Source organism: Cibotium barometz, chromosome 46 (assembly GCF_041138505.1).
Source record: "Cibotium barometz isolate CiBa-2024 chromosome 46, ASM4113850v1, whole genome shotgun sequence".
Lineage (NCBI taxonomy): Eukaryota > Viridiplantae > Streptophyta > Polypodiopsida > Cyatheales > Cibotiaceae > Cibotium > Cibotium barometz.
The window spans coordinates 40,850,065-40,866,113 of record NC_141091.1 but is presented as its reverse complement, the minus strand read 5'-3'; the positions used below and the strand labels follow the sequence as shown (position 1 = coordinate 40,866,113).

Here is a 16,049-nt window from a genome sequence, read left to right as displayed (position 1 = left end):
TGCACTGTCTCTCTCGTGCTTGCTCCTGCATGTTGTACCCCTAACTGCTCTCTGTTATGTTAGACCAAAGTTCTTGAAAATGGACTGTTCTCTCTCTCAGAGTTCTACCGAGCCATAAGGAGGAAGTGGGGGTGCTTGTTGGGCGCGTTGAGTGGAGTGGGTTTGGAGGTTGATTGAGGGGAAGAGACGTGGGAGGTGATTGGTGAGGAGGAAGGGAAGTGGAGTAGGAGGGGCAGTCGACGAGCATGAGATCGCTGATGGGTTGTGGAGGTGCGAGACGTGGAGAGGAAGGGGGTCGCGAGGTGGAGAATGACGAGACCTAGAAGGGGCACCTAAGGTCTTGCGTTAAATAATGCCACATCAGTGGCGTTATTTAATGCACCTACAATAAAATGAAATATTTAATTTGTTGGATCAAATCAAAACAAGAATTTGTGTTGGTGTGCAAGGATATAGAGCCGTGCCATGTGGCCATGAAGGTCATGAATGGAGCTAGCAGCCAAACAGAACCGTGCCTGGAGCTGTAAGTGTCAGCAGTCATGCACATACACCAGTGCTGGAAAAAGGTGAGAGAGCCCATAAGCTAGAGTGCGAAAAGTAATGACACAAGGGTGCAAGGAAATCTTGTATCAGGTGAGCAAAAAAGTTGCAAATGGACGATGATCCTGCATGCAAATTCTAAGGTAGCACAGGAATCTTGTGTGCACTGTATCATGGGCGGGTATAACGTGCTCAGGATGTGGTGATTAACTCGGACAGTAGGGAGCCTGTGACTAACAGTGAAGTGAGAAGCAGCCTGGTGCTGCCTGTGTTAATTGGGGATCAAGAAACCGGGATACAGATGTAGATAGAGACCAAGAGAGCCCATAAAATTAAGCAAAACCCTTGAGACAATGTAAACAAAACCTTGATTGTTCTTCATCTTCTTCAACAGCATCAAAATGAGGTTAAAGTAGGTATCTAGGTGGGCATTATACACAATATGGATCATACCTGTCAACCTTCTGATCATCACAAGCACAAAGTACTCTGACTTTGTAGTATCTATATCTAATTTGAAAGGCTTTTTGAGTTCTGAACTATGCTAGGCCACATGGTTCTCTTTTTTTTTTTTTTGCAGGCTACATATTTTCAACGGAAGGGGGGGTCTTCAAATTTTGTAACAACATGGACGACACGCCCTACCTAAATGATGAGGTGGTGTCTCGACTAATCAGTTGAGCCATGCCATCATGCCTTGAGCTGAAGGCAGAGGCCAATTCCTTGGCTAATACAGCTACTACTCATCATGAGCTGGATGAAAGAAAAGTAGCAAGTTCTAGGTCAGTCCGTATGTCCATACATTAGTACATATCAAGGACAAGTTGTTAAGCTTGCAGTGACATAGCAAACATTGGGATGGGCCTCATGTCCATACAATATAATTTGCTCATCTTGCCACCACTGTTACCATCTTGGGGCAGCCTCCTCATCATCTTGCCCAGAGGTAGCGGCCTCGTCTTGCTCATCAGAACCATCTTCCACTGCATAATGCCTACCATACTGTGCATGCAACAAGCCCCCTAGCAGTGCGTTTCTTGCCACATCAATCCCATTGGCTTCAGACCAATCATCCCTTCTGCTCATCCCAGTCAACTCGCTTTTTGTACTGCAATCACCAGAAACTGAACCTTGCTTGGCCCTATTCGCTTCATTCTTCAAAAAGCTAGCAACACATGCCTCCTTACTCTCCGTGTTTTGCTGGCCGTAGCTCTCCTTTACTGTGTCTGCAGGAAGATTGGCTCTACGACTGTTTTGGCTGTCTTGCCAGCTCGCCATCTCTCCATATAGCTTTTCATTAATTGCTAGTTGACTTCCTACCATGTCTTTATGTGAGTTTGCATCAGTCCCACTTTCGCTTCTATTCAAACCTGTTATCAGTGAGCTACTCTTTTGATCTTGATCCTGAGCGAACCCGTCGACAAATTCTGGTATATTATCTACACGCGTTTCTTTAGGCTGTCTCTCTGAATCGACCTTCTTAATGTCCTTCGAAAGGTCGACTTTACTGATACTGCCCCTAGCTTTTCTGACTTGTGCTGTTGCTGATGAAGGTTGAGAAGCAGGTAGACCAATGATGGCAACAGGTGCTGTTGCAGTTCTCTTTACTCTTCCCCTCCTTACTGGCTGTGGGAAAGATTTACCTTTTGAGGTCTTCAACAGAGCATCCTGTTGTGTCTTGATCGTTTGCAAATCACCTTCTAGCTTCAGAATCTTGCCACGCTGACAAGATATTTCTGCCTCTGCTCGAATAACAGTGGCCCAAAGCTGCATCGTTGTAGCCCAAAGCTGCATGTTTTCTGTCGACTGGCAATACAACACAATTTATTATGCTCACCATAAACCAAAAATCTTTAAACAATATAAAATTAGAAAGCGAGTCGAAGACCTGCATTTCCCACATTCGACAGTGCTTTTGAGAGAGGCCAGGAGGAGCTTTTATAAACCCCCGCTGATTCATCCCAACTGCTGGTGCAGGAATAGGATATGGATAGCCGCCTCTGGAGGCTGGAAATGTATATGGATAGAAAGCTTGTTGGTGCACATGGTGGATCCACCAAGTTAACGGATCCCACTGCCCTGCAAATGTTTACAGGAAAAACTTGGCAAAATGGAAAATTTTGAAGTACTCGTGGAAAATTTTGAAAAGGCTCAACTTCTGAACAAAACCCATGAGTTTAACGCAATCCAATAGATGTTCAGAAAACTGAGGATAAACAAGATAAAATTCATTACTGCACTGCGGCCATGGGAAGGATTTCCACCACCTTGAAGGGTCCCTACCAAGCATACACCAATTGTCGAGTACTTAGAACTGTAAACCAGGGCAAAGTCACCTTCTTTGAAGTTTGACTGTGGCGGAGAATCATGATGCTCAAGCAACAGCATCCATCTAAACTCTGGGTGTCATGTGCATCCCCTACTTTGATACTGTGGACAAACTAGACCTAAGGTGCAAGGCCCTAATGCCGAATACTAGGCCTTTTGTGAGCCCTTCTCCAGGGAATCGGCAGTGTACTCGACCAAGGGGTGGTCACAGTCGTGCACGTCCCACACGTCAATGTCATGCATGTCGCGCACTCATTTGTAACCCTCTTGTATGATGTGATGTGTCATGTCGTCTCGGGCACTGACTGCCGAGGAATGAATCAAATGGAAACCCACGGCTTCTCAGTGCTGATGCATCAACACTGTAACCGCTAGTACCTCTGGGCACTAGTATGCGATAATACACCCTGCGATACACCGAAGAAAACACTCCAGCCACTGTGACCAAATACCAACCAAGCTGTCCCTAATGAAACCTCATCTTCTAGCACAGCCTCCAGTGGTGAAGACATCCACCGACATGCCCTCGTGTGGTGCCATCTATGCAGGAACTGAAGACCAGCTCTTCTGATGGCTGTGAAGAATCCTCCAAATGTGTGTGTTGCTATGAGTGGAACAACACTCCCCCACTGCAACTGTGCTTACCCAACCGTTGCTGCAAAGCATTAAAAAGCGCATTCATATTGGCAAAACACTCCTTTTCCGTGTGGACAAGCGCTTCAGACGTGTCTTTGCATCCATGAGACAAATGGCTGGTGATCAATGAGAGGGGTGGCAAGGACAGGAAGGGCGGGTGGGGCAAGGAAGAGGAAGAGAATCCACATAGTGACTTTTCCCAACCCCAACTTGTACACTCCTTGAAACTAGGGCTTTGCCTTAACCAAGCAACCAACACACACACACACAGGTTTTGAATAGAAAAAATTTTGCAATTCCCTAGGCTCTCATACCAATTGCAGAACATTTGTGCCTATGTGCTAAGGTTTGAGAGAAGAGATAGACAAGAGAGCAACAGAATCATATGTAACATGCAGCGGAATTATGCGTAATAAGGGATCCTCTCATACAAGTCTAGAACCGCCTTCTTTATCCTCAGTTTCATGAGTCTTTAGCAATCCACTTTTGGAACTTTTAACTTTAAGAGAGAGAGAGAGAGAGAGAGAAAGATATATTAACGTCTACGAGAGGCCAAAGTCGGCCTATGAGACAAAAAATAATACAACTGTGTTCTTCCGGTCATCCGAAGAAAAGAAAGAAAAGAAAAAGTGTGCATGTGTCTGGATACAACTGTGAATCATCATGGATCGGTGGAGCCCATATACAAACAATATAAGGGGGAGTGGGGATGTGGATGGAGTGCTAAGGCAAGATGCATCTCTATATGCTGAAGGGGTAGTACAAGCATGCTATGCAAATCTATGTCTAACTCCATCTAGTGCCATAAGAGGGATATAAGATATCATACATCGCCGATGCTGAGGCTGTGAATGGCGTGAACATGTACCCTGAGTCTGAATGAAAGCGAGCTAGCCTCTCCTGTATCTCCATCTGGTGTCTCATTCGGATAGCTGCTATCTCTCGGTGACGGAGTCGGGGTGCTCTATGTCCAGTCTGTCTAGGTCTCCTCCTGGCTCTCAATTCCTCTGCTCTCTGTGCGGTCACCCCACGTGGTACATCAGCTGGCACTGGCATAGCTCTTTATCTTTAAAGAGAATGACTTTGGACTGTAGATAAGTCATGCACAAGATTTCTCAAAGACCAAGAGTCGGGCTGAACTATGCACAGCTCCAAGCACCAATGACGACCGATCTCAAGCCTATGCACTCTTCCCAATGGAATGTAGGAAGGCTGCAAATCTGAGGCTGAGATATGGGCTGATTGGGAATGTTTCTAGGCTATGTATGAATGCTGAAAATGAATGAATGCCTCTGTTTTACCTTCACGGGAAGGGCTGTAGCAAAACGATGATGATATGAATGCTGGAAACTGATTGTATGCTGAAAACGCTGAATGCTGAAGGGGCTGAATGCTTTTTGTTGATGCTATGCTGAATGGTCAATCGTTTATGCTCCTTGTGCTAAAGGATCAAACGCTTGAAGGCTTTGATGCTGAATTATGAGATGATTAATGGGATGAGCAAGTGATGCTATTTATATGCACTTCATGAGCAAGTCGGCTGGCTGAAAACTGGCCGACTACTTCATGTCCTGCATTAAATAAATAATGGTGGTAATCATGTGGAAAAATGCCATATAAATAATATAAAATATGGGGATAATAATTTAAGGCTTCTGCAATGGTCTAGGTGGTCTAAATGCATATGGGATAAATGCTATGCAAAATGCAAACATGTCCTGATGCAAACCCTAAGACTTCTATGACATCTATATGCATGAATGATTCTCTCCAAGTGGGTTAAGGGACTTTGACTGACTGACTGACTCCCTAGGGCTGAGGAATGACTCACGTAGCTCGTGCCTAACGTATCCTGGACTAAGGATTACAATGGGGTCAAGCGTACGACAAATATCAAATCCTAAAGGGTTCTTGTTGTACAGTGTTGCACTAATGATGAGCCATCTTGTCACCATGCACTAGTGCATGTGACATTCCCTCCTGCTTAGCTTGGCGGCAGATTCATGGCTTCCAAGGGGGTACTCTTGAAAGAACTCTTCGTCTAGCCAAACTGCTTCATGGGTACCTCGATCTCGAAACTTCATGTAGAACTGACGGAGTCTTCGACCGAAACCATGCTTCCAACGATGAAGAAGGATGTGCTCACGCTCAATGGCTTCTGATTTGTCTACCATGTTTGGCTGCTGTTCATTTGAAACATGGAAAACATCATGCATCGTCCAACTGTTCGGCAACTTCAACTTCATGGAGACATCACTTATCTTTTTAACTATCGAAAAAGGACCAAAACTACGAAAAGAAAAAATGGGAGAGTGTTTGCCCACTAGTTTCAATCTATGTTTCATGATGCGCGAATAGACCCAATTTCCTTCTTTGAAGTGGACATCTCATCTAGACTTATCTGCCTGTATGCTATAAGCTTTCTGGACGTTGGTAAGCGGTCTTTCACTCACTCAATGATTTCGGAAAATGCTTCTGTCGTTTTGTTAGCCTCAAGAGACGGAGATACCATTCTCATCAAAAGACACGAGAAACGGCGACCAAAGGCTACCTCATATGGAGTCCGTCCGACACTGGATGAATAAGTATCGTTCAAGATGGCTTGGACCACTGGAAGATATGTTTCCATTTGGACGGCTGGTCATGCCAGTATGACTTGAAAACATCAAAGGCCAACTAGTTATAGATTTCTGTCTAGCCATCCGTCAATGGGATGAAATGCACTAGACAACTGTAACTTGGTTCCAAAGTTCTCGAATAATGCCCTCAAAAATGCGAGGTAAACTTGGAATCCCTGTGTCTAATGTAATGGTGCTAGGCAAACCAAAAATGGGGTACCAATGCTTGAGAAAAAGGCGGACTACGTCCTCAGTTGTGGCCATATGCTTGCATGGGATGAGCATGCAGAACTTACTGAAGCGATCCACAATAGTAAAAACACTGAGTGTTACGAGATCCAGTGGATGCTGGTAGAGGCCCTACAAAGTCCATAGAAATGTCGATGAAAGATCCGTTGGAGATAGGCAAAGGTTGAAGTAACCCAGCCTTTTTCGTACGTGAAACCTCAACTTTTTGACAAATCTTATAGACTTGAACATGTGAATAAGTTCGCTATCTCGGTTGCTAGGTTGGCATTCATCTCTCTCCCGAGCAGCAGCTCGTTCCGCTTCTTCTGATGAGTATTCGGAAGAAGCTTTTATATTGGAGAGCTCGGCCACCATGCGGTACATCACTTCGTGTTCGGCCTTTTCTCAGGCATGCATTGGCCAGGTACAGCAATTGATCCGGAACTTCTTATGGGCCGGAAGTGATGGGAGGCCAACCAGGGCCAAGGTGGCATGACGAGTGATCATTCAGCCACATAGCAGAGGGAGGCTTGGCCACATCGATCCTCCTATTCAAAGCTGTGCCCTGCAGGGCAAGTTGATTGTCAGAGGACTCCTTCCCAGTGGTGAGCCCTGGAAGGATTTCTTATTGGCTCGGATTTCAGCTCGCACTCCGAGCCTTGGGGGCCCATGGCCGCAGAGTACCTGATGGATCTTCACAGAGATGCAAGCCCGTGGTTTTAGCCCAGCTTTTGAGGACAGATTTGCAACCAGTTTACTGCAGGCTTGGGATCATCTCAGGCTAGCCCTCAGACAAATAGTTCCAATTGCCTCAGAGAAGCGGCTACGGCAAACTTTGGTCTGGAACCCCCTAATCCGTTTACCCAATGGCCACATGTTAGGGGCCGCATGTATCTTGGGGAGCCTTGAGCACAGGACCAACCAGGTCTCTTGGAGATTGGATTGCACACACGCAATTACCCTTGGAGGAGCAGAAGTGAGGCCTGAGGGGTCCGGGGTCGAGATGACCCTTACTCAGCTATCCCTCACGAGTGGCTGATGCCTATTCCAGATCCAACCCTGGCAGTGTGGTTAGGAGTGTTAACCAAACACGATATTCTTGTGGCGGTCCACGGAGCAGATGAGAACAATGGTCTGCTCACTTTTTCTATTGGATCCCAACGCATACGAGAGAGATCAAAGCTTCCCTTGGAGGATTTGCCAAGGAGAAACTATGGCGGCTATGGATTTGGGAGTGCCGACCTCTCACACAGCTGCAATGGGACCCGAGAGAGTGGACTTGGCATGATCCTACGAATCCAGAGGGGACTTTGGATGCCCCCTTCTTTGCATATACAACGTAGCTAGGCTGCAAGATCCAGATGCATGAGATAGATGGCACACTGGCAACAGCAGCACATTGGCAGTGCCAACCTCTCACGCGGCTGCAATGGGACCCGGAAGAGTGGACTTGGCACGATCCTACGGATCGAGAGGAGACTTTAGATGCCCCCTTCTTTGCATATACAACGTAGCTAGGCCACATGCATGAGATAGATGGCACACCAGTAGCAGCAGCACATTGGCAATCACAAGGCCTATCACAGTGCTTTCTTTCAGATTTCAGGAAGAGGCTTTGGGACAGCTTTCGGCCTAGAAAGATCACACTCTTTCTTTGGCTAATGGCACACAGGAGTTTGGCCGTCGGTACTTGACTCGTAGTTGGAGGTCGATTAACGGCTTGTCCGCAGTGCGGCCACCATCAAGAGTCTCAACGACATTGCCTTTGGGATTGTCCGAAGGCTCAACAGATTTGGCAACAGATTCTCCGCACCTTCGCTATGGAGCTATGGACAGGGCATCGACCCGGATCATCACTTGGAGCATTGCTGCTTGGGCCACAGAGGCTAAAGCGATCAGGGCTTATGAGGATGGGATAGGACTAGCCCTTCAGGTCTCTCACCATCGTATTGCAGCAGTACCAATCACAGCCTCTCCTACAGGTGACTGGCAACCAAGCTCATGCTAGAGATGGGAGATTTGTAGTATCATCAGAGCCTGGCACATTTAGCGTGCTAGATGCAACGAGGCCATCGAGGGTACCCATACTCCGCCGGCTGAGACCATCAGGAGCATATGGCTTGATATCATTCACACCCTCCGCGGTCAATGGGAGAAGTTACATGGAGGTTCTGACCACATGCGGCAGCAACGGGAAGCCTTCCTGAGACTTTGGAGGCCTGGCCCTTTCCTCAAAGAGGCGGTGACCCCATTTGGTACTACAGACCACGTGTGTGGTTGTCCCCCCCCCCCCCCCCCCCCCTTGTGTAAGATAGCCGTCTCCTCACAGAGCGGCCAACCGGAGAAGAAGCATCTCTTCCCCTTACGATCACTTGTTTTCCGCCCTTATATGAGGCGAGTTTATATTTAAGCCCTTCGTGGTTGTACTTAGCCCTTTGTGGCTGCTTTTCTTTAACTAATTGAAAGATCTTTTTCCCGGAAAAAGAAAGATGGCGTGCGAATGGGTCTTGCAAAGATCCAAGCCATTAACGGTTGGCCAAAACTCAAATCCATACGTAAAGTTTGTAGTTTCCTTGGTTTATGCTCATATTACAGGAGGTTCGTATCTCATTTTGCAATGCCTAGCCATTGCATGAACTTACCAAGAAAAGGGCCAGAACTCAAATCCATACGTGAAGTTCGTAGTTTCCTTGGTTCATGCTCATATTACAGAAGGTTCGTATCTCATTTTGCAATGATTGCCTTGCCATTACATGAACTTACCAAGAAAAGGGCCATGTTTAAATGGTCAAAATCTAAAATTGATGCTTTTCTCAAGCTCAAGAGTTCCATTACATCAAGACCATTTTTGGTGATTCTTGGTTTACACAAGTCATTCAGTGTTGAATGTAATGCATGTGGCAATTGCATAGGAACCATCCTAAATCAAGGACATGCCGTTAACAGAAAGTTGCATGATGCCAAGCTTTCTCTTAGCATCTATGAGAAAGAGCTATCGGTTGTAATTCATGCTCTTACAATAAAGGAACACTACTTATTGGGAGCTAAATTTACAATCCAAACCGATAACCGAACTCTGCGGTATTTTTTGATACAACCAAAGCTTTCAAAGAAGCATATGAGGATGGCCAATTTCCTCTCTATGTTTCATTTTCAGATTTTGCACACCCCTAGCACGAAGAATGTGGTTGCAGATGCTCTTTCAAGGAAACCATGTGGCTGCAATTTCAGTTGTCTCACATCAAGACTTATCAAGGATGCGAGACATGTATCATTTGGATGCTGAATTTGCAGATATATGGGCTGATTTGATGGCTAGTCATGCACACACCTCGTATGCAGTGAAAAAAGGCTATCTTATGAAAGATAACTACATGTGTAGTTTCAAACATGAGACTAAAAGTTACACGAATGCCATGCTCCTGGACATAGAGGAATTTTGCCTACCACTCAAATGATTGAGAGATATTTCTTTTGGCATAGAGGCTTATGTACGTGCATGTATCACCTGTCACAAGGTAAAATTTGATAAGAAAAGACTCCTGATTTGCTTCAACCTTTGCTAGTTTTGAACCAGCCATGGGAAAGCATTGCCATGGATTTGCCTCGTATATAGTATGGCAATGATGCAATATGGACCATTGTGGACAAGTTTTGCAAGCAAGCTCACTTCTTGCCTGTCAGAAAGACCATAAAAGTTGAGCATATGGTCAGAATCTTTATGTCACACGTGTTTAAGCATCATGGAATGCCCAAATCAAATCAAGTGTGGGGGGACAGAGATCCCAAGACAACGAGTCTCTTTTTAAAAGCTCTTTTTGACAATATGGACACTAAGCTGAATTTTTCGTCGGCTTATCATCCTCAAATGGATGGACAAAATGAAGCTGCAAATTTAGCCGTATTAGATTTGCTTAAATGCTATGTGGCCGATCAAAAAAGTTCTCGGGAGAAGTATTTGCCACTTGTGGAATTCATATATAACAACACAATGAATGCTTCTACACGAAAGGCCCCATTTGAGATCATGTATGGCAAAGTGGTATTGCCCACCCCCCCGCGTGCGCGCGTCGATCAGAAGTATTTGCTTGTATTACTTTGGAGATAGCACTGTAGAAGACTCTATGAAGCCACTTACGCAAGTCCAGATCGCAGAGGATATGCACATAGGCTTGCTAAAGATGGAGGATCTTCTATGCTACCTAGGTGATAAAGCACGGGATGCTTAAAGGCTGATTTGTATGCTCTAGAAAAACCCGAAGGCTTTTAGGCAACATCCTCACTAAATGCTTGATGGACTCTTGAGAAATGAAATGATTTATGCAAGGGAGTGTGGGGCGCCTTATATACTACCATATGCTACTAGTCGGCTGGGATCTACTACTGTCGGCCTGTTTTAAAAGCCCACGCCATGATATAATTAGGTATTAAATGCTGTAAATGTAAGTGTCAGCGCTGCCCCATGGGCCAGCCCATGTATCCATGCTTCTTAATGCTTTTACATGCTTTGTTTTATGCAACTAATGGACTGACTTGCCCTATCCTGTCAGAATACGCAGCGGAGATGATGACCAGACCTAGGAACACAAGAGCAAACGCAATGCAGAAAACAACAGCATAAGAGAGAGAGATAGAGGCGTGTAACTCTGCTCTATATACACAAAGAAGATCCCAGAATGATATTAAATGTGGCAAGAGACTGGGGGCCATTTTATATGGCTCACCTACAGCAGTCGGCCCACTGTAGGGCAGCCGACAAGGCCTGAACCTCCACGACCAGCCATCATCACCAGTTGGCCAGTAGCAGGGTGTCGGCCAGCTCATCTAGAAGGTCGTGGACCTGAAGCAACACAAACACCAGCAGCACATGTCCAAATGCAGTTGGCCAAGTTTAGAGGTCCTCCTTCCACCACGGGGCTGCCACCCAAGCCACAGAAAAATAGGGAAAATGGGGAAAAAATACGGGGAGTGAGGAAAAATGAGAAAACACCTACAAGGGCGGGCACACCCACAACAAAGGCCCTGGTGTCTACAGAAAGATAGGAGATGACTTCTAACATATCCTTAGGTGACTTATGCTTGTTCTCCAAGTGGGTTAAGGGACAAACCCTAACACCTAAGGCTGAGACATGACCTATGTAGCTCGTGACTAACATGTCCCAGACCGGGGCCACGGCATACAACAAATAATCCTAAAAGGGTACTAATGATGTACGATGTTACACTAAATGCTTAGCCAATAGCACCTCAGTGCAGGGTGCATGTGGCATTCCCTCCTGCTTAGCTTGGCGGTAGGTTCATGGCTTCCAAGAAGTCCGAAAATATCTGCAAGTACTCCTGGACGAACTCTTCATCTACCCATACGGCTTCATGAGTGTCTCGGTCCTTAAACTTCATGTAGAACTGTCTTTGTCTGCGACTCCAAAAATGTGAAGTAAACTTGAGATCCCTATCAGATAAAATTGTCTTTGGCAAACCACATACGGGTTACCAAAGGCGAAGAAGCAAGCGAGCGATATCTTCTATTGTGGCCGTCTGCTTGCACAAAATGATCATGCAAAACTTACTGAACCGGTCAACAATCGTCATGCATTGTGTGTTCCTGGATCCAAATGTTGCTGGAAGAGGTGGGTTTGTTGGATATTTCAAAGCTTCACGTGTGTGTCCATCTTATGTGTGTACCCCCGGGGGCCTTTATGTTTAAGTATGTGTGTAACCGCCTTACGTGTGTGTGTAACCTTATTCATATGTGTATGTGTAACCTTATTCATATGTATATGTGTATGAACACTAGCTTAGGTGTGAACACCCCCTTATATGTGGATGAGATAAGTGTGCGCATGCGATAATTGTTATGTGTGATTTGATTTGGGTCAAAAGATAAGGCCTAAGGCCTACAAAAGGCATGTACTTGGTGTAAGCCAAACAATATTAATCAAAGCTTTATTGAGTCGTGCAACCAACTTGCTCTAGTACTTAGTTCGCTTCTCTCTTTTCTACACACACCACCATGGATATCTTCAAGCCTCCATAGCTGTTGTGATGTGCTAATCCTAATACCAACACATGGGAGGATCAAGCATTGGGATCTCGTAGGTATGGGGATGTTGGTCCAAGCATACTAGTGCCTATAGATACTAGCCGGTTACAGAGTTGATGCATCAACTTTGGAAAGCCGTGGATTGCCATTTCATTCTTTCCTCGGCGGCGGGCATAGGTGGGGCTTTTTGGAAGCCAAGGGTGGTGGTTCATATGTGGAGTTTCACAAGTGGTTGAAGTTTAGATCGGGAATGTTCTCTACATGAGGCAGTTTTGTGAGACGTTGGATGGAAGCATGCTCTACATTAGTCAACACTTTTTCCCGAGGACTTGGATCAAGTGGTGATTGACATGGAGATTTGTCTAGAAGTGGCTGTTGGATATTTCGGAGTCTTGTGCGTAACCATCTAATGTGTACCCGCATGTATGTGTACCCTCCTATATCCATGTGTGAACTGCCCCCAAAAAGGGCTAAGTATATGTATATCCACCCTATGTATGTGTAAACTTGATCATGTAGATGTGTGTGTGAACACCTGTTTAGGTGTGAACACCCCTTATATCTGGATAAGATAAGTGTGTGCCATGTGGCATTAGTTTATTAGTGTGTGTGATTTATGTGACTCGAAAGATAAGGTTTGCAATGGAGGTATATTTGACCAATACCGATTTGGTCGAAAGCAAGAAGGTGGCTTTAGCCAGTTCACTACTCAAGGATACAGCACTTCTATGGTGGCAACGACGTGTTGCAGATGGTAAGCACACTCCTACTTGGGATAAATTCCGGCGCGCCCTTCGCAAAGCCTTTGAACCTGCCAGTGCGGACTACCATGCCCGGTCTGCTCTCCGCTGCCTGAGGCAAACAGGATCCTCAACCGCATATATCACAGAGTTCCAACGTTTAACTCTGGAAATTGAGAGCCTCAGCCCCGCTGACAAGCTACACAGCTTCATCGATGGGCTTGAACCCAACTTACAGGAAGACGTGCAGAAGTTTAACCCTCTCACCATAGATGCTGCCATTGCCTATGTAGAGCGCCTTGGAGATCTACGACAACAACCCAGGACATCCTTCTTTGGCAATCGGTCCTCAAACAGTGCTCATTTCTCCCAGCACAATCGCAGAGGAAATTTATCTCAACCTGAGTCTCAATATTCCCAATCCTCTGGTCAGCAATCTGGGGAAAAATTCATCCGACATTTCACATCTCTTGGCTCAAGGAATACATACAAGGAGATTCATCTATTCCAGAGTTATCTTCTTATGTTCCTGAGATTGAAGATGATCACATTATTCTTGTTCCTGAAAAGATTCTTGACGTTCGTCAGAAAGAAACAAGACGGAAGATTACTACAGAATTTCTTGTTAAGTGGATGGACTTGGATGAGTCAGATTCTACCTAGCAGACAGATGAAGAAATGCAACAATATCCTCAACTCCTCCAAGAATTCTTTGGCAGACGACCGACTCTCATTTAATCACATGGGTTTTATTTTAAATGGGAGGGAATGTCACGATTGTGACTTAGTTCATTATACACAGTCTCCTCATGGTTACAGATACTGAAGTGACATGATTACAGAGGACCCCTACACTCGGATGGTCACAACTATTCGCTCTAGAGACATGCCTCTTCATCAAGAGCCACACTCCTTCGACGACTGGTCACACCCCTTCGCTCTAGGGTTGCAACTCTTCATCCAATGGTTGCAGCTATTCGTCCAAAGGATGTATCTCTTCGCCTAGAGTCATGACTATTGGTCATGGGATGTATCTTTTCATTCGTGTCTCTTAGACTCCTATATAAGGAGCCTGTTGTATCACAATTTCATCAATCAAACATCTGTGTTCAAGTCTACTTTCAGTTTCAGTCTTAAATACACAAATAGTGGATGAAATACTAAGTAATAACAGTAATCCTCACAGCTAACGCAAAGGGGTGAAGGACTGCAGGTCAAGGGCAGAGATTTCTCAGCCAAGAAAGGTCAAGTTTTTTTGTATTTTCTTTCAGATTTACATCATTCTAATAAAGCAAATACACCATTCGTGGTGGGGGCCCTACAAAGGGTATTTGGGACCCAACACTGTGTCCTCTCCTCTCTCCCTCTCCCTCTCTCTCTCTCTCTATTTTCTGCACATCTTCATTCAATTTGTGCGTTAATTCCGTCGCGAAAAGTGTGCTGATTTCTGAGCATTGAAGTTACCAATCTCCCCCGAAGCTTTCACATGTTACAGTGGTATCAGAGCCTACTTCAAGTGCAAAGATTCAGCAAAAAACCAGAATTTTTTCTCGCTTGTGTGGTTGGTTTTCAGACACCGGTGGACTACCCCTCTCCAAGTGACTCCTATCCCTCGGAGGACGGTTGGTTTTCAACCTCCAGACGTCTCCCACACACACAGTGGATGGTCAGATTGCGCTCCGGAAAAGAAGTGCATTTTCCTGCTATGGCAAGCTTCGACAACGAGAGAGACTAAGAACCATGGGACCAGAGTGCATCAGGCAGCCTAGCTAGGGCACCAGGCTTGAGTGTTACAGAGATGTTCCAGCAGATGATGCGAGCAATCGCAGACCAGACAACCAAGTTGGAAGAGCAGAAGGCTCAAATTTTGGCTCAGGAAGAGCGTACTCGTTCTCCGTGTCGCATTTTCCATCTCCTCCTCCCTCTCCTTCCGTATCCCAGTTTCCAGATCCTCGACACAGGGACCCTCTCGCGGGGTCACGACTGCAGCCAAGCTCTTTGCTTGAGTTGCAGATGCGTGCATTGGAGATCCGACAACGAGAAGACGAAGCCATGCGACGCGTGGAACATGAGCATTACCTTAAAACTTTGGACGCCAGATTGACACCAGCGGCGCCCTCAAATCATTTTCCCAAGAAAATGAACTTCAATAAGTATAATGGTAAACTCGATCCCACAACTCTTTATTCATGGTTACATCAGTTTGAAGCTTACTTTGCCACAGTTAGAAAGACAGATACTGACAGAGTGATCTTAGCTAGTTGGTACTTGGAAGGTGAGGCCATTCCTTGATGGACTCAGTGGGCTCATGCCCACACCAGATTAGGTATGGCAGCTTATGTGTGGGACGAGTTTGTCCGCGACCTTCAGCAGTGGTTTCTACCGCCCCACTACCTTCGAAGACGAGTTCAGGGGAGCACGTCAGAACGCGAAACCAATCCTTCAGTTTGCCAATAGAATTTTGACTTTATGTTTGCAATTTGGCTTATCTGATTCGGACAAGAAAGGGCAGTTTTTGTATGGCCTTGACACGCAAATCCAGTGGGAGGTGCGTATGTTTAGGCCAGCCACCTTCGAAGACGCACTCTCGCTTGCGCAGAGTGCATAAATGAAGCATAATGGTAGCAAGCCCAAGACTTCCCAGCCGGCTACTCCCAAGGCTACCGCCTCGGGGGGAAAAGGCCAGAACCAGACGGTGTCTTCCCCGGGACAGAGCATGGGAGCCTCTGGCTCCAAGAACTTGAACAATGCGTCTAAGCTTACTCCAAACCAGAAAGCGGAGGCAGGCAAGACAAGTGGCTAGTTGAGTGCTGAGGAGCTTTCTCATGCAAGGAGGAGGGTAGATGTTTCTTTTGTCATACAAAAGGCCATAGTTCTCGGGAGTGTCCTAAGAAGCCTCCAAAGCCCGCCGCCGCGACC

General features: G+C 45.9%; 1 protein-coding gene across 1 annotated transcript in view; it reads right to left on the bottom strand.

Annotated features, from left to right (window-relative positions):
- Window positions 1–885: 885 nt before the first annotated feature.
- LOC147612226 (uncharacterized) overlaps window positions 886–16,049 on the bottom strand; it is a 49,098-nt gene continuing 33,934 nt past the window's right edge. The window contains exons 4-5 of the mRNA XM_086784113.1: window positions 2,429–2,619; window positions 886–2,346 (exon numbers count right to left, since the gene is read on the bottom strand). Of these exons, the coding sequence (XP_086640239.1) occupies window positions 1,447–2,346; window positions 2,429–2,619 (1,091 nt within the window). The 3' untranslated portion in view covers window positions 886–1,446. The remainder of the gene's footprint in view (window positions 2,347–2,428; window positions 2,620–16,049) is intronic.